The sequence below is a fragment of the Dendrobates tinctorius genome, unplaced genomic scaffold (genome assembly GCF_039654945.1).
Source record: "Dendrobates tinctorius isolate UK_male_01 unplaced genomic scaffold, ASM3965494v1 ptg000029l, whole genome shotgun sequence".
In the NCBI taxonomy this organism is placed as follows: Eukaryota; Metazoa; Chordata; class Amphibia; order Anura; family Dendrobatidae; genus Dendrobates; species Dendrobates tinctorius.
In genome coordinates, this window is record NW_027361697.1 from 22712076 (window position 1) to 22733304 (window position 21229).

A 21229-nucleotide genomic window follows, 5' to 3' on the forward strand; every position below is an offset into this window, starting at 1 on the left:
TCTTGAACTACATACACTGGCACGACACTTTTTTGCACTCTTTTGAATATTTTCAGCACTCGCCATAGAACACAATAATACCGCCGAATGCACCAGATGCACCTCCTGATGTCATTTAATTCTTTGAGTGGGACACGGGACAATCCTGATAGAAAAAAAGTCATGCAAATGGCACAAAGGAAACACCACATAAATGTAACCGATATAGAAATCTGCTTCACTCTTGAGTTTGTTGGTAAATATGGAAATATATTATTATAGTGCAAGGGAGCTTCCCAAAGCCTAGTTGAAGTTATCTGTAGATCTGTTGCTGAGTGCGTTTACCACACCCTTGTTTCCGCTTGGACTATTTCATGTTGTGCATAACAGTTTTTTTGCTAGATAAATAAAAAAATCCATTCAGTAAAGAAAAAAGGTAGTTTGGTTCCACTCTGTTTCCTCCAGGACATTTCATAATAAAACACTTGATGGACTAAAGTCAAACAACATGTCACCTAACACATTTGTTATTATAAGTGATGGTCCTGGATTCTGTTCTCCATATGGTAGAAACCTTTTTTTTCCCTTCCCCTAGGCAAACTGAGCTATTCCCTATCACATCAATGCTCTCCTAAGTTAGATTAGTCATACCATAACTATACATTTACTCTCTTGATTATGTTTAAATAGACAAAAAAAAATAGAATTTTGGCAGACAAAAAACAACATTGATTCAGCCAGAAATATGGAAAGGTTTAGTTTTAGACACCATTTATGCTTGTACTATAAAATTCTTCTTTTTAGAAAATTTAAAGAGGAGCTGTAGGAATTGTCTTGTGTAGATGTCTGGTTAAAAAATGCCCAGTTTCTGAGTTAATAGCTAGGGATCCCTGTTCATGACTGATTAACTACAGATTAGAACTGAGACGGGTTTCCAGGGCTGCTGAGCGGAGATGGAAGAGAACCCATTCTACTGAGCACTTCAACGCATAAAAGCAGTCCCTTGTCAGCTTTATGTCCACGCTCTCTGCTGCAAAACAAATTTACTTTGCATCTCTCATATCCTCCCTGTCTCACAACCCTAAACAGCTCTTCAACACTTTCAATTCTCTACTCCGTCCCACAACACCTCCTCCCCCTCCTCTCATTTCTGCTGAAGACTTTGCCTCCTTCTTTAAGCAGAAGATCGACACGATCAGACAAAACTTTGGCCCGCAGCCCCCAATTCCCCTCTTAGCCGCTCAGCCCTGTTCTGCAAAAGCCAGCTTCTCCACCATGACAGAAGATCAGCTCTCCACCCTTCTGTCAAGATCACACCTCACCACTTGTGCCCTCGACCCACTCCCGTCTCACCTCATCTCTAACTTGGCCACAGTCCTCATCCCATCTCTAACACACCTTTTCAACCTTTCACTTACAAATGGTGTCTTTCCCTCATCCTTCAAACATGCCTCAATCACACCCATCCTCAAAAAGCCCTCCCTTGACCAATCCTCTGTGTCTAACTATCGCCCAATATCTATTCTCCCTTACGCCTCCAAACTACTGGAACAGCATGTATATCTTGAACTGTCCTCCCACCTCTCCTCCTGTTCCCTCTTTGACCGGTTACAATCTGGCTTCCGACCGCATCACTCAACTGAAACTGCCCTAACTAAAATCACTAACGACTTGCTAACCGCCAAGAGCAAGCAACACTACTCTGTCCTCCTTCTCCTGGACCTGTCCTCTGCCTTCGACACCGTAGACCATTCCCTCCTGCTACAGACTCTCTCATCTCTTGGCATCACAGACCTGGCCCTATCCTGGATCTCATCATACCTAACAGACCGAACATTTAGTGTCTTCCTCTCACACACCACCTCCTCACCTCGCCCCCTGTCTGTCGGTGTTCCCCAAGGCTCTGTCCTAGGACCCCTACTATTCTCCATCTATACCTTCGGCTTGGGACAGCTCATAGAATCCCACGGTTTGCAGTATCACCTCTATGCCGATGACACGACCTTGCCTCTTTACTGACTGAAATCCCACAATGTCTGTCTGCTATCTCAGCCTTCTTCTCTGCTCGCTTTCTCAAACTGAACATGGACAAAACAGAATTCATCATCTTTCCCCCATCTCACTCTACCCCTCCACCAGACCTATCCATCAATGTCAACGGCTGCTCTCTTTCCCCAGTCCTGCACGCTCAGTGCCTTGGGGTGATCCTCGACTCTGTGCTCTCTTTCAAACCACATATCCAAGCCCTCGCCTCCTCCTGCCGCCTCAAACTCAAAAATATTTCCCGGATCCGCTCATTCCTCAGCCACGAAACTACAAAAACACTAGTGCATGCTCTTATCATCTCCCGCCTCGACTACTGCAACCTCCTACTCTCTGGCCTCCCCTCTAGCACTCTTGCTCCGCTCCAGTCCATCCTACACTCTGCTGCCCGACTAATCCACCTGTCTCCCCGCTATTCCCCAGCCTCCCACCTATGCCAGGCCCTTCACTGGCTTCCTATTGCCCAGAGGCTACAATTCAAAACCCTAACCATGACATACAAAGCCATCCACAACCTGTCTCCTCCGTACATCTGTGACATGATCTCTAGGTACCTACCCGCACGCAACCTTCGATCATCTCAAGATCTCCTCTACTCCCCCCTTATCTCTTCTTCCCACAACCGCATACAAGACTTCTCCCGTGCTTCCCCCATACTCTGGAACTCCCTGCCGCAACACATCAGACTCTCACCATCAACGGAAACCTTCAAGAAGAACCTGAAGACCCACCTGTTCCGACAAGCCTACAGCCTGCAATGATCCTCGGTCTACTGAACCACAGCAAGACCTGCTCTACCCTTTCCTACTGTATCCTCACCCATCCCTTTAGACTGAGCCCTCGCGGGCAGGGCCCCCTCTCCTTATGTACTTGTGTGTCCCTTGTCTTACACATGTTTATTATACTTGTCTATATTTCCCCTTTTCACATGTAAAGCGCCATGGAATAAATGGCGCTATATAAATGCATAATAATAATAATAATAATAATAATAATAATAATAAATTAGATCGACAATTAAGAATGCCTCTGGAAGAACCAGCTTTTTTTGTGAATTACACAGCTCTTATGTAATGTTTTATTTCACCTTTGGGGGCACTGCAGAGGAAATTTAATTATTTTACTGGAGTATATTCTGGATTAAATCTGGTTGCTATTGGTTGTAGGCCTCTGTTGTTATTTTACCTTAAAGGCTTTCTCCTGAGTGGACAAACTTTTGAAATTGAAATATAGAGTTATCTAGTATTAAGAAGATTGTCAAATGCCTTTTTTTATGAAAATAGCATTGATTATGTAGTTATTATGAAGAGAGTTCAGGTATTACTGTATATGTATTTGGTACTAGTCCTATTAAATAACAGTACAGTTAGGTACTCAGAGTCTAAAATGGTTCCTTACAAGGATCAAAAAAATATGCAATGAGCAGGATAGTATATTTGCCCCTTAACGAATATACACACGTCAAAATTGCTGGTACCCCTCGTTTAATGAGAGAAAAACCCACAATGGTCACAGAAATAACTGGAATCTGACAAAAGTAATAATAAATCAAAAATCTATGAAAATGAACAAATGAAAGTCAGACATTGCTTTTCAACCATGCTTCCACAATGAAATAAACCTGACAGGGCACACCTGTGAAGTGAAAACCATTTCCGTTGACTACCTCTTGAAGCTCATCAAGAGAATGCCAAGAGTGTGCAAAGCAGTAATCAAAGCAAAAGGTGGCTACTTTGAAGAACCTAGAATATAAGACACATTTTCAGTTGTTTCACAATTTTTGTTAATTATATAATTCCACATGTGTTAATTCATAGTTTTGATGCCTTCAGAGTGAATCTACAATTTTCATAGTCATGAAAATAAAGAAAACTCTTAGAACGAGAAGGTGTGTCCAAACTTCTGGTCTGTACTGTATGTAGTCCATAATCGTATCTATAAAAATGTCAACCCACCACGTAAAAAAACATGTCAACCCACCACGCAAAAAAACATGTCAACCCACCACGCAAAAAAACATGTCCTCCTATAGCTTCATCGATGGAAAAATAAAAACATTATGGGTCTTGGAAAATAGTGACACAAACCAAAATTATTTCTTACAACTTCTCAATTTTTTTCAACATTTAAATAATAAAAAAATATCTATGCAAGTTTGGTATTACCAATATCGTACTCTCTCTGGGCATTATCTTGATAGGTAACTTGCCTTATAATGAATGTCCTAAAACCAATGGCAGGATTGCACTTTTTATTATTTTCATCCAATTTGGATTTTTTGAGTGTATCTATTCTAATAAACATCTGAAAAACCTCTGTCCATACATTACCTGAAAAGACAAATTTGTCACTGCATCTCAAGCTTAAGAATAAATTTGGCACATCTCTAGACACTTATGTTTTACGTTTACACAACCTATTGGTCATTAGTAAATCTGCCCCAATGACTTTTGTAAATTCAAATATATAAATGAGAAAAGTGATTGGACAAATTAGATCAGTTATTATGTATACTATTAATTACTTTAAGGAGAAAAAGTGACCCTCACTCTTTCCTAATGTTTTGATAAATGAGACCAATCTCAATTACTGTCCCCTTTCCTTCTGATATTTTGTCCACCTTTCCCTGGAGACTTGGGGTAATCTATTTCTTATTGACATTACTGTGGCTATCATGTGCTTTGTTTTATCGGTGCACTTACTCAAATATTGGCACACATGTGATGCGAAGTTTTCAGAGATTTGGTATTGTTGGAAAACAGGAGACAGACTTGTTTTGAGACAAAATGTTTTGCATTGAACGCTGTCTTTTACAAATACAACAAATCCTGAGAACGTGGCGTTGTTGTTTACTTTGGGTTTGATACAGGTACACTATCAATATAACGGATCACTGCTTAATGCGAAATAGACTTTATAAATAGGCTTTTTGTTTGCTCTTTGATAAGCTCACACTTGTAACAATTGGCATCACAGACATTACATAAGTTCTTATATTGTCTTTGCGAATAAATACTGGCGGTCTTAGAGATCTATGTGTACACACATGTATGTATGGATAAGTATTTGTGTACACCAAATTTATTGGGTTTTGGTGGATCATCAGACACAAAGCTTAAAAGTTTGAAAATGAATTTCATCCATTGGACTACTGAATATAATGCTGTTTGCTGGGTTTTGTTCACACTATCTATATTTTTATCAGACACAATAGCACAGCTTTTGTCTATTTTTGGCCAGATTTACAAGCAAAGGTGAACAGTGCCTAATATGTTCTGCCCAAATGTAAAGAATAGAAAACAGCCTTTTGGTAGGCACTATAGTGCTTAAAAATTGTGTGTATCTACCCCTTGATCTAGCGTTGGCTAAATTGATGGAGTCAATAGCTATAAATGAGGCCACCTTAATTTGTTGGGTTGATCACAGTATTAAACTGGAAGATTTGATAGCTGATATCTGAGCACTAATTCGGCTGTCACCTATGTGTTCTGACTCACCCATACACATGAACGTTTGACTTGCCCAAGTGTTCATGTGTTTTCAAAGGGGAGAACAGAGAAAGCAGCTGCCAAATGGCTCTTCCAGTGGCTTATCTGCTGAAAAGCAAAAAAGTGTTGGGTCTTAAAACTGAAAGAGCTTAATCCTTATCTCCACTACATCATTTTTCAAAGATAAATCAGGAGACCTCCCCCATACACTCCCACCAATATCAGCAGGTTCAGCTGACTTTAATCTAATGTGTATGAGAACCTTTAGACTCATTCTAAAATGGCTAATCTTTTGTTAACATTTGAAGTAGTATTTTTTCTCATTTTCTCTTTTTCGTACCTTAAGCTATAAATTCTGATCTATGAAAGAAATTTGATAACGTTGGGTCTCAATGTATTTACATTGTACAGTGCTGCACTACTAGGGTGGTCGGATTGGTGTCCAGCTGAGACCAAACAGTATGGAAGTGGTGATGAGATGACTTATGGACCCTTTTGTGCTGTGTATTCACCTTTTTCTATTAAACTAATGTGCATTATTTTTTATTGTTAGATTTTCTATATTGGATCTTCTTTACAATTGTGCTAACTTTGCAATGTGTATAAGTTGGCTTCCGTCAATGCAAGCCACTTCTCGAATAGGATCACACCTAAAGGCACAGATTTTAACGGTGGAGGAAGGTATCTTGTACAGCACTTTGGATTTCATTGGTTTACATTATGGTTTCTTAATTCTATTAGACCTTTTACCTACATAGCTGTTAATATTATTATAAGGATATTTACATAGCTGGTACTTTTTGAAATACTCGATCATGTGGTTTTCTTTTTCTTAGTACATCTTGTTTTTAGATTAAAATGTTGCTGAACATTGATTGACCATAGCTAATCATTCTTACTTAAAAAAAAAATCTTAATTTTTCTTTTTTTTTCCCTGATACTCAATTGAAAAAATTATAACTGATAATATTTTGGAACTTACATATTTATTTCCAGACTGCAACATTTCTTACTTGTCAATATGAATCTAAACAGTTTGGAAATCTTCCTATGATTTTTTTTTGCATACATTTCCTGTAATTTTCCAAGAATATGTCTGTAGGGTCCCGTGATTTATCCATCAAGAAGGAAAACTCTCGAGTATCCCCTATACATTTTCGCATACACATACATCAGTCTTGTCCACATCTTTTTCCTGTAATTTAGAGGCAGTTACAGCCGCTGATGGATCTCGGCAAGGGATGCATTCCTTTTCCAAACCAAAGAACATATTTCACCAGATTACTGTTTAAACAATATGATCAGACAAATACTTTTCTTGCTCAATGTAAGAAATCTGTGCTTTGTGAATGGTATTGCGCTAAACTCAGTGTTGGGGTATGTGCACATGACATGTTTTTCAAGTGAATTCTTCCTAGAACCCATCTGAAGTGCTAAAATTATGGGAAAAAATAATGAACATATACTTATGTGCAGTCATATACAGACTAGACGTACATGGCCCTGCTGAATACAAGTGAATTAAGCGAGGTTATGCACGTCTAGTTAGAATGTGTCCAAAAGTACACAAGTATGCTGTTTGTGCGCTGTAAGGATTCAAAAAGCTGCATTCACATAGGGTGACTGCAGACTAAAGACTTGAGCTAGAAAAAAAAACAACAATGGCTAAGCTACAGCAAAAAGGAATCTGAAAAGACATTATAAAAGTCATTTTGAACAAAACTCAGTTAGCACTTTCATGAAGTATCTTCTACTTCAATAATGCATATACACCGGCATTTAAAAGGTGCCATGTGTACATACCGTGAGATTAAAAAATAAAAAGGAAAAGAACTCAAAACGGAAAACAGTGTCTCTCTCTCTCTCTCTCACTCTCTCTATCTATCTATCTATCTACAGGGTGGGCCATTTATATGGATACATCTTGGTGGGCCATTTATAAAGTTGGATCCAAAATGGCCGACTTCAAAATGGCCACCATGGTCACCACCCATCTTGAAAAGTTTTCCCCCTCCCATATACTAATGTGCCACAAACAGGAAGTTGATATCACCAACCATTCCCATTTTATTTAGGTTTATCCATATAAATGGCCCACCCAGATGTATCCATATAAATCGTTAGCGGACACCATGTCACGTTTGGAGAGTCCCTGTGCACCTAAACATTGGAGCTCCCCCACAAGTGACCCCATTTTGGAAACTAGACCCCCGAAGGAACTTATCTAGATGTGTGGTGAGCACTTTCAACCCCCAAGTGCTTCACAGAAGGTTATAACACAGAGCAGTGAAAATATAAAATCATTTTTTTTCCTCAAAAATGATTTTTTAGCCCGCTATTTTTTATTTTCACAAGGCTAACAGGAGAAATTGGACCACAAAAGTTGTTGTGCAATTTGTCCTGAGTACACCGATACCCGATATGTGGGAGGGAACCACTGTTTGGGAGCATGGGAGACCTCAGAAGGGAAGGAACGCCATTTTGGAATGCAGACTTTGATGGAAAGTTCTGCGGGCGTCATGTTGCATTTGCAGAGCCCCTGATGTGCCTAAACAGTAGAAACTCCCCACAAGTGACCCCATTTTGGAAGCTAGAACCCCCAAGGAGCTTATCTAGATGTGTAGTGAGCACTTTGAACCCCCAAGTGCTTCACAGAAGTTTAAAACGCAGAGCCATGAAAATATAAAATTATTTTTTTTCCTCAAAAATGATTTTTAGCCCACTATTTTTTATTTTCACAAGGGTAACAGGATAAATTGGACCCCAAAAGTTGTTGTCCAGATTGTCCTGAGTACGCTGGTACCCCATATGTGGGGGGGGACCACTGTTTGGGCACACATTGGGGCTCAGAAGGGAAGTAGTGACGTTTTGAAATGCCGACTTGATGGAATGGTCTGCGGGCGTCATGTTACGTTTGCAGAGCCCCTGATGTACCTAAACAGTGGAAATCCCCCACAAGTGACTCCATTTTGAAACTAGACCACCCAAGGAACTAATCTAGATGTGTGGTGAGCACTTTGAACCCCCAAGTGCTTCATAGAAGTTTATAACGCAGAGCTGTGAAAATTAAAAATATTTTTTTTTTCCGCAAAAATAATTTTTAGCCCCCAATTTTTTATTTTCCCAAGGGTAACAGGAGAAATTAGACCCCCAAAGTTGATGTACGCTGATACCCCAAATGTGGGGGTAAACCACTGTTTGCGCACACGTCGGGGCTCGGAATTGAGGGAGCACTGTTTGACTTTTTGAACACAAAAATTGGCTGGTATAAATGGTGGTGCCATGTCGCGTTTGGAGACCCCGTGATGTGCCTAAACAGTGGAAACCCCTCAATTCTATCTCCAACCCTAACCCCAACACTCACCTAACCCTAATCCCAACCGTAATCATAACCCTAACCACAACCCTAATTCCAACTCTAACCCTAACCACAAGCCTAACCCTAACACATGGATTTCAATACTATAAGTTGTCTTGACTTTTTAAAAAGTTGTGTTATGTAAGTTTGTAAAATTTTATAAAAATTTGTAAGTATGGTTATAAGTTTGAAAACACATGGATTTCAGTACTAGAGTTTTTTTAAACGGTAGTGGCACAGATGATAGAATTCCAGCCTTCAAGGTACAGACATCAAACCCAAATTCTTAATGTATTTCCAGCTTTTTACATAACTGTGAATCAAATTAAGTTTTTCCTTCTTGCGCCAAGCATTTCACATTGGCTGGTTGTGGTGGATTGTCCTTAATGTTTCCTCTCTGTGTATTATAGGTCCTGTCCCTAAAGCTACATGTCTGCTGTCACCTGTTACTGAAGATTATCCTGTCCAAGCTTTTCTGGAAAGCTACAATATTTTATCTGGATGCGCAAGTAAAGGAACAATAAGTCAACCCCAAGAGGTTCATATCATAAATCTGAAATGTGTGGAGGAAGACCCCTGTCATAGTGAGCACGAGGTATTTATGATTTACAGTACAGAGTAATCTGCTCGCCAGTGTTTCCTGGAAGCAGAATATTATACGCTTGTCTATTGTGTTAGTATGCCATTACTATCACTGCTGCTGATCCGGTTACTGATAGCACATCCTGCACTGTGTACACAGCAGCTCTTTACATAAAGCATTGCCATGTGTCTTGTTATATGCATTTAGTATTTTCGGAATATTCTGTACATATCAAGTGTCTACTGTATAGGTATACAGTATGGATAGTCATCTTATTCTTGATATAGATTGATACATACATACCTTTTTTTTTACCCAGCAACCACCAAACCTTGTAAATGTTCAGCTTTTGGTACTGGCCTTTAACCCCACACTATTGTAAATTTACAGCCTAAGGTTAAGGTTCCAAAAAAATGAAAACATAAATGGCCCCCACATTAGCTCCCACACTGTACAATGGCCCCTAGAGTAGTCCCACACTGTATGGCTTCCCCACACAGTAGGTCCCAAACTGTCTAATGACCCCCCTCATTAGCTTCCAAGCTGTATAATGTCCCCCCACAGTAGTCCCTATGATATATGAGGGTCCCTCACACTGTATAATACACCCACAAGTTTTAATGAAAATAAAACGTCATATACTCACCTAATCCACCGTCCTGATGACTCCACCTGCAAGGCCTGTGCAATCCAACACACTGTCATCTCGCTGGTGACACTTACTATTAATCTCACTATTTACTTTCTAGTATTCTCACTTTTGTGTACACTTATTTAGTAGTACCCTCACTTTATGAACTTACTAGTACTCTCAGTTTCTGCACACCTGCTAGTACTTTCACTTGATGCAAACTTCTTTACTAGTACTCACTGTATGCACACCCACTAGGACTCACTTTATGCACGCTTAGTAGGACTATCTCTTCATGTACACTTATTTATTAATACATTTATTATGACCCGACCATATGTAATATGACCCTCTTTTTTCATGAACATTTTCCCTCACTACTGGAGACTGCTAAATACTAGTAGTATTGTATATAATGTAGTGAAATCTCTCTGGTAGATTACATCTTTGATAAGACCGTCACCCATCTAGTCCAGATTCTTCTATGACTTACTTTGAATTCTCCTAGCTTCTGCAAATATGAACCTCTGCCCTGAAAGGGTCCATCCCATAGAAGGTTATTTATTAGTGCGATTTTGGGTGGTTTTTTGAAAGAGGTTTCACTGTATCGCAGCTCCACTACGTTGAATATGCATACACACCTTGAGGCTGCTTGTACACTGTGTATCGAAGTGCAGAGTTCCAGGAGATGCAGCTCCCTGCACCACCTGTTGTTTCCTGCAGTAGATGTGATCCCCTCCCAGGTCTCAGGCGCACAGGACGTCTGAGTCTCGACGCAGGGCGATGACGTCACTGCTCCGGGACTTTGATGTCCTATGCATGCACCAGCTTCTTGGCCAGTTCTGTAGACAGCAGGCTTAAACCGACCAGCGGTCTACAGAACAGAGCACGGTAGTTCAGGGAGATTATGTCTCCCTGCTGTACCAAAGAGCTTGACTGTCTTGGCATGCTGCGCCACCACCAGCTAATACAGAATAGAAGGCCGGCCACTCCTGCTGAAATTGAACGGTCTGTCTTACTGTAGTCTAATGTGTATGTCCAGCTTTAGATCACATGTTAATTTCTTGTAAGTGGACGGACATTACAGATCTGTGCATTTTAGTCCTTTTTCCTCCCAAAAAGGAGAGGACTGAGCATTGAGAACCAATTAGGAAATTAGTTATAGCAGATTTGTTTTGGGCTTTCCTGATAATGAAACTTTGTTCTATCCATTAGTCGATCAATCAAATTAATCACATTGTTGGGTAATTTGGATGTATCAGGTCCCATTGACACCACATTATAGGAAGGTTTCTTATTTTGAAGGCTGGTCCTCTTTAAGAGGCCATGTTCAAGTTCGAAGGACGATTTAACTAAATGTGTTGCAGATTATGGCTTAATGCTCCAGGCTACATGCCACGATTGCTATAAACAAATATTTAAGTTCAAATTCTTTCACCCTTGCGATGCAACGTTAGTTATATCTTATGGAGGTTGCATTTTTCTCTCCGGTTCTCTTGCTGACTGCAGCATTTTGAATGTGAAGAATAATTGCTCTTATGAGCAGGGTTCACAGAGGGAGGGCAGTAAAGAATTTTATTATGCTGGCCGTGGACTGTTGACTGCTAATTCGTCTCTTTTCTTCTTTAAAAATAATTGTCTTTACAGATTGCAGAAAAGTCTGAATAATATTGTAAATCACTTTAATGTTTTAGCAGCGAAATGCGGCACGGAAACTACCCTTCCCCCATAACCTTTAGATCGGGTTCAGATGAGGGTGCAAAAAATGGTCCAATTTTCGCCCCAGAAAAAAAAGACAATTTTCATCTGTATTGTCACCCATATTCCATCCAAATGCCCTTTTTCACATCCATAGGGCATCATACATCAACCTTTAAAAATATTTCCAAGAACAAATAGAGTTTCCAATGTTAATAATTGCAATGTATCAGTAAAAACCGGATGCTGCACAGATGATCCATATGAGACCTATAGACATAAATTGGCGAATCTCATCCGAAATACGGAAGAGAACAGTGCATGACCATCATCTGAAGAGTCAGTGTGCTGGAGCTGTATGATTGGATTTTAACAAGGACATCAGACATATGTATAATGTGGAAAACGTAATGATTAATACAGAAAACACATCCTGCGAAGATGTCACCTATATAAGGACTTGTTTTGAAATATCACAATTTTTTTGCACAAGTCTGCTCCAGTGCCCTAGTGGAGTACAAAATCTGTCTAATTTTATTTTTACACAGTTTAATACTAACATGCAACATTTTAAAGGATCGTATGACCTTTTGTTCTAAAAAGGTGCAAAATGGTGTAAGACAAAAAAAAGTATATTTTATGCACAAAATTCATCAACCGACTTGCTGCATTTTGTAGAATTTCACCCAAAATTGTTATATGTATTTTGATATTACAATATGTATTATGAAGAAATTAGAAAACTTGCAATTTTCACACTGCCAATGAGGGGGCTATTCAGGACACATACTACTTGTTCAATTAGGAAATTTACAAATACATTAGCAGCAATGAGCAGAATATGACCCTATCTTTTGTATGGAAGCATCTAATGAGCGTGTGCAATGGTCATTGTGAAGAGGGAGGGAGTTGATTAGCTGTGACATCACTTTCTATGAATGCTGGACCCTGTGTTATCATCTGTGTATAGAGATGTGTTACCTGTCATTGTAAGGGTCCCGTTTCACATAGCGACGCACCAGCGATCCCGACAACTATACGACCTGGTAGGGATCATTGGTGCGTCGCAAAATGATCGTTGGTAAGATGTCAAACAGGCAGATCTCTTCAACGACGCAGCAAGGATCCGGCGATCCATATAACGACCTCGGCGGTCGTTGGGACCTAGTCACACAGCAGCTATTCTGAACAATTCCAGCCTGCGTCCCTGAGTTTTGCAACGCCAACGAGGTCGTTCGTCAGCGTCAAACACAGCGATGCATGCTGGCCAGCAGGAGGCCGACGATGAAAAAATGGCCCAGGACATGCGAGCACGATCAGCGATATCCAGCAGGTGGGCCGGTCGCCACTATGTGTCACACGTAGCGAGATCGCTGTTGCATCACAAAATCGGTGACGCATTAGTGATCTCACTATGTGAGACGGGGCCTTAATCCTGACTATAATGATAATGAGACTTCTGAAAAGTCTTTTGTAAGAAACAGGATCAATGAATCTAAAATGCCCCCAGTGACTAGTATCAGAATTGGAAGAGTTCTCATTTTGTGTCTAGAAAGTAACACTGAAAAAAATAGATTTGACAAAAAACTACGGTAATTTAAGTGATAGGTCATTTTATGATGATAAAGGGTCTTTAACAAATTTTCAGAGTTGTCAGTAGGGCGAGGTAAGAAAGAATTTTAATCTATAAATGTAAATAGTGAATGTCTCCCATTGCTGACAGCGTCTTGAAGATTGTGAGGACTATAGTCACAGTTGCATTTGGAGAACTTTTCATCGTGCTATGATTGATCTCTATTTACATAAAACTGGACGACTCTTCCAAGTCTGACCACCAGTCAGCTTTTCATTCCTTTTAGTTTATCTTTACTTTTTAAAATAATTTTCCAGCTTTACGTATTGCTGGACTCTCCTTAGGCTAGACCATCAAGTTTTGTTCATTGGTGCTCCAAGGGGTATCATTTTTCCATGCGGAGGGTGACATATCAAGCATGCCGAGATGAGGAGACTTTTAAGGCGCAATGCTCCTCTGGGAAATATGCAAATTGTCTCTTCAGAGAGGAAGAGAACTAGAACTCTAGTACCACCTATAGGAATTAGCAATTCTAAAAGTTAATGTCGACCCTAACGAGCCTTGTCACATGACTTAGGATAAAAGCCAAAATCAGAATCTCAACTTTGCAGACACTGTGTTTCGGGATACTGCCCCTCGTCAGTGCAAAGTGTGAGATCTGGCTGATCATTGGGGCTGTAACTCTAGCACCTCATTGTATCACACAGACGTCGTGGCTCGTCGGTTTCGGCGGTTGTCTGGTACTGCTGTTCAGTGTTTGTCCAAGATAAGCAGACGAGCCTTTTTATTGTGTTGATCGATGGGGCTCCAGTGGTCAGTTCCCAATAGATGAAAAAATGACTATCCTGTTAATAATCCGGGAATGTTTTAAGGATTGTCCAGCAGACAAAAAATGTGCTGTATTTTCGACAGGAAATGCCCTCGTACTCAAGCAATGATTGTCATTTCCTCCAATTTCAAGAAGTAGAGCAGGAAGTAAAAACCCGCCAGGACCGGGTAAGTTTCAGAACAGTATATAGGGGGTCGGTGAGGATGAGTTTCTTTTCTTTTATCCAGTCTGAACCCTTTGAAAAGTAATTGTTACCCACTGGCCAACTCCTTCAAGTCCGAGAAAACCCTTTTAATCTAAAATAATCCATTTTGGTAGCTTACAGTCGATTTTATTACTTGAAACCCCCCTTTTTAAAAAAAACAAACAAAAAAAAACCTCTAATGAGTATCATAGTTTATAAAGCCAGCAAGGCTGTTTGCTTATGTCTTGCGTATCTTGAACTCTCTCATCTGTCATTACACTCTCCCATTTCCTGTTCAACAATATACCTTTCCAGAAAGCCCTTACAAGAATAGACTTTTGTTATAAGAAGTTCGTGTCCAGAATTACCTCTTCCTGCGTTCATCTTTTGCTGCTGTATAGAAGCATTCATTAAGCACCATAAACCCCCAACCTCTTCCCTTTCCTTGTAATACAATACTCTGAAAAAGATTGCAAAATAGTGCAGGAAACCCCAGAGATGTACTGGCGGCAGCAATGAAAAATAGGATGATAAACAACCAGAGCAGGACCACTACTGTATTTTTGGGATAAGGTATTTTATCCCATATCAAATGTTATCTTTCTGATCCTTGCAAAAGTTAATGACCTCCATGACCTTTTGGCTTGGACAGAAATCAATCCCACTTCATGTTGAAAACAGATAAGTGGTTTCCTGATGTCTGCTGGCTCTAGCAACCCGGGATGTGCGCCTGTTTACAGCAGAATACCTTGATATGTTTGTAGCCTGAAAATAGACTTGGTGTGTTCTGGTCACAGGATATTTTACTTGTTTGCAAGGTGATAGTTGACATTAAAATCTGATATTGTTAAACCACAATAAACTATTTGGATTCTTCTTTATGCATTTGGGTTGACTTAAAAAAAACAAACAAAAAAAAAGTCTTCAATGCGTAGAATAATTCACATTCTGGAAATATTAAACACCTAATAGAATTACTGGAGGTACAAACCATTGGGGTCAAACAGATGATGGGAAACTGTCTGCTCTTTTTGAATACATTAGAATGTAAGGTATAGAAATGTATTGTTCAGGTTCCTATCTGTACTGTATATTCTAGAACAAATTCCTCCAACATGTTATTACTTCTGGATGTTAGACTAAAAGTCTGTAACTGAACATCAACTGAGAATTTTGTTTTGAAACCTCATAAAAAGCGGTGTCAAATTCAGAAGTTTTCAAATGTTTACTTTTTAAACCAAGTTTTTTTTTGCAATTATTTTAACATCCAAGTTCACGCAAAAGCAAGCGACAGCGGCAAGTCCAGATGGACCATAGAGCTGGCTGATACTTGAGCTCCAGAGCCAAAAAGATTCTACTGGCTTAATTGGCTGAAGGGTTCAACCCATTGATGGGACAAAGGAAAGATAAAAAGATAAACATATGTTGGTATTTTCAGCACCAAATCTTGGGGTCTTGTGCTAACTGGGGGAAAATAGAAACGTAAGGTCTCTTGTGTGATCGATTGGAAATAGTAGTCCTGGAAGTCAATATCGACATTTCAAAGAGCAGTGCCACATGACTTAAGATCTAAAGCCAAACCAGTATCTCTATTTTCATGCAGCCATTTTGGACTTTTTGTTCATCATCAGTGCAAACTAGAAAACTGGTTGGCTGGGTGAGAAGACCTTGATGGGAGTCTACAGCCTAACAATTAAGGCGATCGCTTAGCTGGTATCTAATGCCAATAAATCTTCCTACCCTTGCTTGGTGGTCTCCTCAAGGAATAATTTACCCATTAGTAGCAGTAAAAGACACTCAGACTTTTAGAAGAAGCTTAAGAAGGTTGTCTTCTACTGGACAGCACCTGCTTAATAATTTCAGATCCCTAATTAAATTAAATTGATTTATGCTCGCCTCCTGCAGTGGCGCCATTCTAGCAATGTTGGTGCCGCCATTCCCGGTGAGTGACTTGCGTCCCATGCAAGCTGCAGCCAATAAGTGTCCGCTCACCAGCTGCAGATCTTACTACTTCACCAGATGTGGTGGCTGTCCTGATGGAATATTGTTGAGCAGTACCTGATGAGCGGCTGCACATTGGCTGCAGCATGCTTGTGACACAACATCAGAGGAATGACGCCACAGCAAGAGGTGAGTAACAGTTGTTTTTATTAAGCTAGGGTTGTCTAGTAGTGAATAAGCCCTTTTCATTGTAGAGTAAGAACTCATTGGGTTTTGTTCCATAAAAGAAACATTTGTTTAAAATATCTATTATGAAATTACATCAGTGACTAAATTCTAGAGGGGGGGTTAATGATGATCATTATAATCCTAATCCAATATCTTGTGGAAAAATTGACAGAGAGCTATAATTTTTCTTGGATTCCACCTTGTGAAGCCAAACAGTATCACTGTTTTTTCCCTTACCTTCTTTTAACGTAATGTTCTTTTGGCATATGACTACAGCACTCCAGGGTTCTAGACACTTCCAAGAAAACTATTGCAATTGTTTAACCTACTACAATGGCATTATTATTCCTACACAGCAAAGTGCAATGAGTTATTGCGCATTTTAGGTTTTACTTCAGTTTTTAGATAATCGACAAGTTAAGAACTTTACCTTTAGGATCCGATTCATTATGGCATTTGCACCTTTATTTGTCTGGTTTTTGGAATTTTTCACTTGCTTTTCATTTGCTCCTTATTCTTCTTTTAAATTGTGCTTTTTAAAGTTTATTCTATATTTGTTCTCATGGTTTTTTTTTCTTTTATGTCCACCGTTGTGAACATTGTTTGGGGTCTCCAGATGTACCCATCTGATTCATCAATTGTGACTTTCTAAAAAGTCACAATTTTTGTGCAAATGTACTCTACTTCTAGTTTAACTGGAGTTGTCAGAAAAATTACCACGCAATGCAGTTGTCTTCATGATAACTCTAGAGATAATTACGGAGAATGTTCTTAGTTGACTTGCTCTCCTAAAGGACCTTCCCAGATGCTCTGGAAATAATTAATTGTCCCATTATCACTCAGTGTAGAAGACTGTTTTCAAACTGCATCATGAACTCAATCAACTACTTAATCTGTTTTTAATTACGCCGCTAAGCCTGTGATAGGCGGCAGCTTTGCATCTAGAGGGAATTCCATCTGGTTTACATTGCTTTTTATTTCAGATACTTAACACGACATACCTTTCCTTATGGAGCCACTTGCATTGCCAAATCCTTGTCACAAAATGTGTACTTAGACCTTTGAAATTTCCAGTTGCCTCAGGTTGGTCTTCATTAGGTTTTACAAACTGGTGTAGCCCAAAAGGTGAACTTCTTACAAATATGTATGTGGTTCCTAAGGTTTTTGTTTTTTAGACAATGTGGTTTGTATTATTATTTTTTTTTAGCATTATTTACAGCAAATTACCGCAGTTCTGCAGCTGAAACAAGTGAAGTTAATCATTTTCTGTAAAGCCGAATGCTCTTGTTCCTGCATGTGGCAAGAAAGATGGACAACTGCTACAACTGAATTAACCCTGATTATTCAATTTTTGCCAATTATTTTTGATGATGTTTACAAAAGGATCTAGACCTGGAGCTGAGAAGTTCATTAAATGGGTGAAATATTGGCAATTTGTGATAAGGCTGCATATTGTTCTTGCTATAACTGCCATAAACTCAAAGGGGTCGATTCAAGAAGATCAGCAAATCTCTCGCCGGTCTTGCTGAGGGGGCATTTTGGAGCAGATGCCCCCTCATCGCCTCTCAATGAATCAGACATGGTGTGCGCCTTGCCACAAATCTTTCGTCAACCACTGGTAGAGTAAGATCTGCTGCATAGCGAACGCCACCCCTTGTCATGAAGTTGATGACCTGGAGTTGTCATACCCCGTCTGCTTTGATGGAGCTGGGGCGAGAATTGCATGATAATGCCAGAATCCACATTTATTTTTGCATTTTTTCATAGTTTTTTTTGCCACAAAAAGCTATGATGAATTTTACCCAAAGTATTTAATGAACCTTCCTGATTTCTTACAAAAAATATTTTTGTAAAATGTAAATTTGTAGTAATTTTGTAAAATGTGAATTTATGAAAAGAAATGTCAGAGAAGTTCAGCTATTTGTAACACTATTTGGAATGCTCAGCCATTCCTGATACCCGCTCCTGGGGACAGCCGATTCAGACTGTCTCATCATAGTGAAACCTTAGACCAGTGCAACATGCAAGGCAGATATTTCCGTAGTTAGAACTAGTGTTTGACTGTTAAGTTTTGTCATATTATTCAAGTTAGAACAATTCCCTGATTATAGAGGACAGTTCTGGAATTCTCGCTTCTGTCCTGTCCATTCATGACTAAATCTCATTGAATGTGTGTGTGAGCAATTTGAGGCTATCTCCAAGGTGTCCATCTAAAAACCTCAAGGCAAGGTGATCATCTGAAGAAACTGAGTTCATAATGTAATGACAGACTGAATTGTTTAAAGATGTTAATTGAAATAATTTAATGGGGTTGTCCACTACTTCTCAATCACTGTTTGCCCACAGCAATAATAACACCTACAGTATACTCACAAATCAGACTTCTGGCAGAAGTGTGAGAGCAGTCACAGCTCTCACTTCCGCTAAATGTCAGTTACGTCCCAAAGAGGGGACAGTGATGCGGCCACTGATTGGCCACAGGGATCGCATGACATAACAATGTCACACGAGCCCTGAGAGATTCATTGCTGACACCACTGGAATGATGCTCGCACCAGTGGAGAGTACAGATGTTTTATGTTGCTTGATGGAAACATAGTGATTAAGTTGGGGTTGTCTGAGTACTGGACAACCCATTTAATGTGACAAAATGTGTTTTTGCCATCAAACTGTTAAAATCTGCTTTAAGGGCATGTACTTTAAATGGAACCTGTCATCAGGTTCATGCTGCCTGAGCTACTGCAGCCAGGTACAAGTGCTTCTCACAAAATTAGAATACAATCAAAAAGTTAATTTATTTCAGTTCTTCAATACGAAAAGTGAAACTCATTTATTATATAGAGTCATTCCAAACAGAGTGATCTATTAAAAGTGTTCATTTCTGTTAATGTTGATGATTATGGCTTACAGCTAATGAAAACCCTAAAGTCATTATCTTAGTAAACTAGAATAATTAACAGAAAACACCTGCAAAGGCTTCCCAAGCATTTAAAAAGGTCCCTTAGTCTGTTTCAGTAGGCTCCACAATCATGGGGAAGACTGCTGACTTGACAGATGTCCAGAAGGCAGTCATTGACACACTCCACAAGGATGGTAAGCAACAAAAGGTCATTGTTAAAGAAACTGGCTGTTTACAGAGTGCTGTATCCAAGCATATTAATGGAAAATTGAGGTAAAAGTGTGGTGAAAAAGGTGCACAAGCAATCGGGATAACCACAGCCTTGAATGGATTGTTAAGAAAAGGTCATTCAAAAATTTGGTGGAGATTCACAAGGAGTGGACTGCTGCTGGAGTCATTGCTTTAGAAGCCACCACACAAAGATGTATCCAGGACATGGACTACAAGTGTCACATTCATTGTGTCATGACCAATAGACAACACCAGAAGCATCTTACCTGGGCCAAGGAGAAAAAGAACTGGACTGTTGCTCACTGGTCCAAGGGTTGTTTTCAGATGAAAGTACATTTTGCATTTCATTTGGAAATCAAGGTCGAAGAGTCTGGAGGAAGTGTGGAGAGGCACACAATTCAAGCTGCTTGAGGTCTAAGTGTGAAGTGTCCACAATCAGTGATGGTTCCGGGAGCCATGTCATCTGCTGATGTAGGTCCACTGTGTTTTATCAAGACCAAAGTGAGTGCAGCCGTCTACCAGGAAATTTTAGAGCACTTCATGCTTCCCTCTGCCAACAAGCTTTTTGGAGATGGAAATTTCATTCTCCAGCAGGACTTGGCACCTGTCCACACTGCTAAAAGTACCAATACCTTGTTTAAAAACAGCATTATCACTGTGCTTGATTGGCCAGCAAACTCACCTGACCTTAACCCCATAGAGAATCTATGGGGTATTATCAAGAAGAAGATGAGAGATACCAGACCCAACAATGCTGACGAGCTGCAGGCTACTATCAAAGCAACCTGGGCTTCCATAGTACCTCAGCAGTGCCAAAGGCTGATCGCCTCCATGCCACACCGCATTGATGCAATAATTGACGCAAAAGGAGCCCCGACCAAGTACTGAGTGCATTTACTGAACATAAATTTCAATAAGCCAACATTTCGGATTTTAAAATCATTTTTCAAGCTGGTGTTATAAAGTATTCTAATTTACTGAGATAATGACTTTTTGGCTTTCATTGGCTGTAAGCCATAATAATCAGCATTAACAGAAATAAACACTTGAAATAGAACCCTCTGTTTGTAATGACTATATAATGAGTCTCACTTTTTGTATTGAAGAGCTGAAATAAATTAACTTTTTGATGATATTCTACTTTTGTGAGAAACACCTGTATGTTTAAGTCCGAAACACTGTTTCAGAGAAAAGATACTTTGAAAAGGTGGACAGGGACTATGTGTCTTGATAAATTGTCCGATGCAGGTACCCAAATGGCTTCTCAACACATTGCTTCGGTTGACTGACTGGTCTCTTCCTATGTGTCCTGGTCTTCCTCTCATTGGAGGCCGGGTGCAGAGAATTCAACTGGGGCCCTGCCTCTGACTAGTCAGCTGAGACACATAGTTCCTTGCCGTCTTCTCAAAATAGGTTTACACTGAAATGCTGTCTGCAATCTCGTAGCCAGGCTTTGATTCATGCGACTTGTGATTCGGGCAACATACATCTGATAACAGGAGCCCTTTATAATGCCACTACAAACCATTGCTACCATTTAATTTAATGGTTTTCTTGATCATTG

General features: G+C 39.8%; 1 protein-coding gene across 3 annotated transcripts in view; it reads left to right on the plus strand.

The window, feature by feature from the left end:
* TGFBR3 (transforming growth factor beta receptor 3) overlaps window positions 1-21229 on the plus strand; it is a 258572-nt gene that overhangs the window by 84353 nt on the left and 152990 nt on the right. For all 3 annotated transcript variants that reach the window (XM_073571472.1, XM_073571473.1, XM_073571474.1), the window contains exon 3: window positions 9279-9463. In XM_073571472.1, the coding sequence (XP_073427573.1) occupies window positions 9279-9463 (185 nt within the window). The remainder of the gene's footprint in view (window positions 1-9278; window positions 9464-21229) is intronic.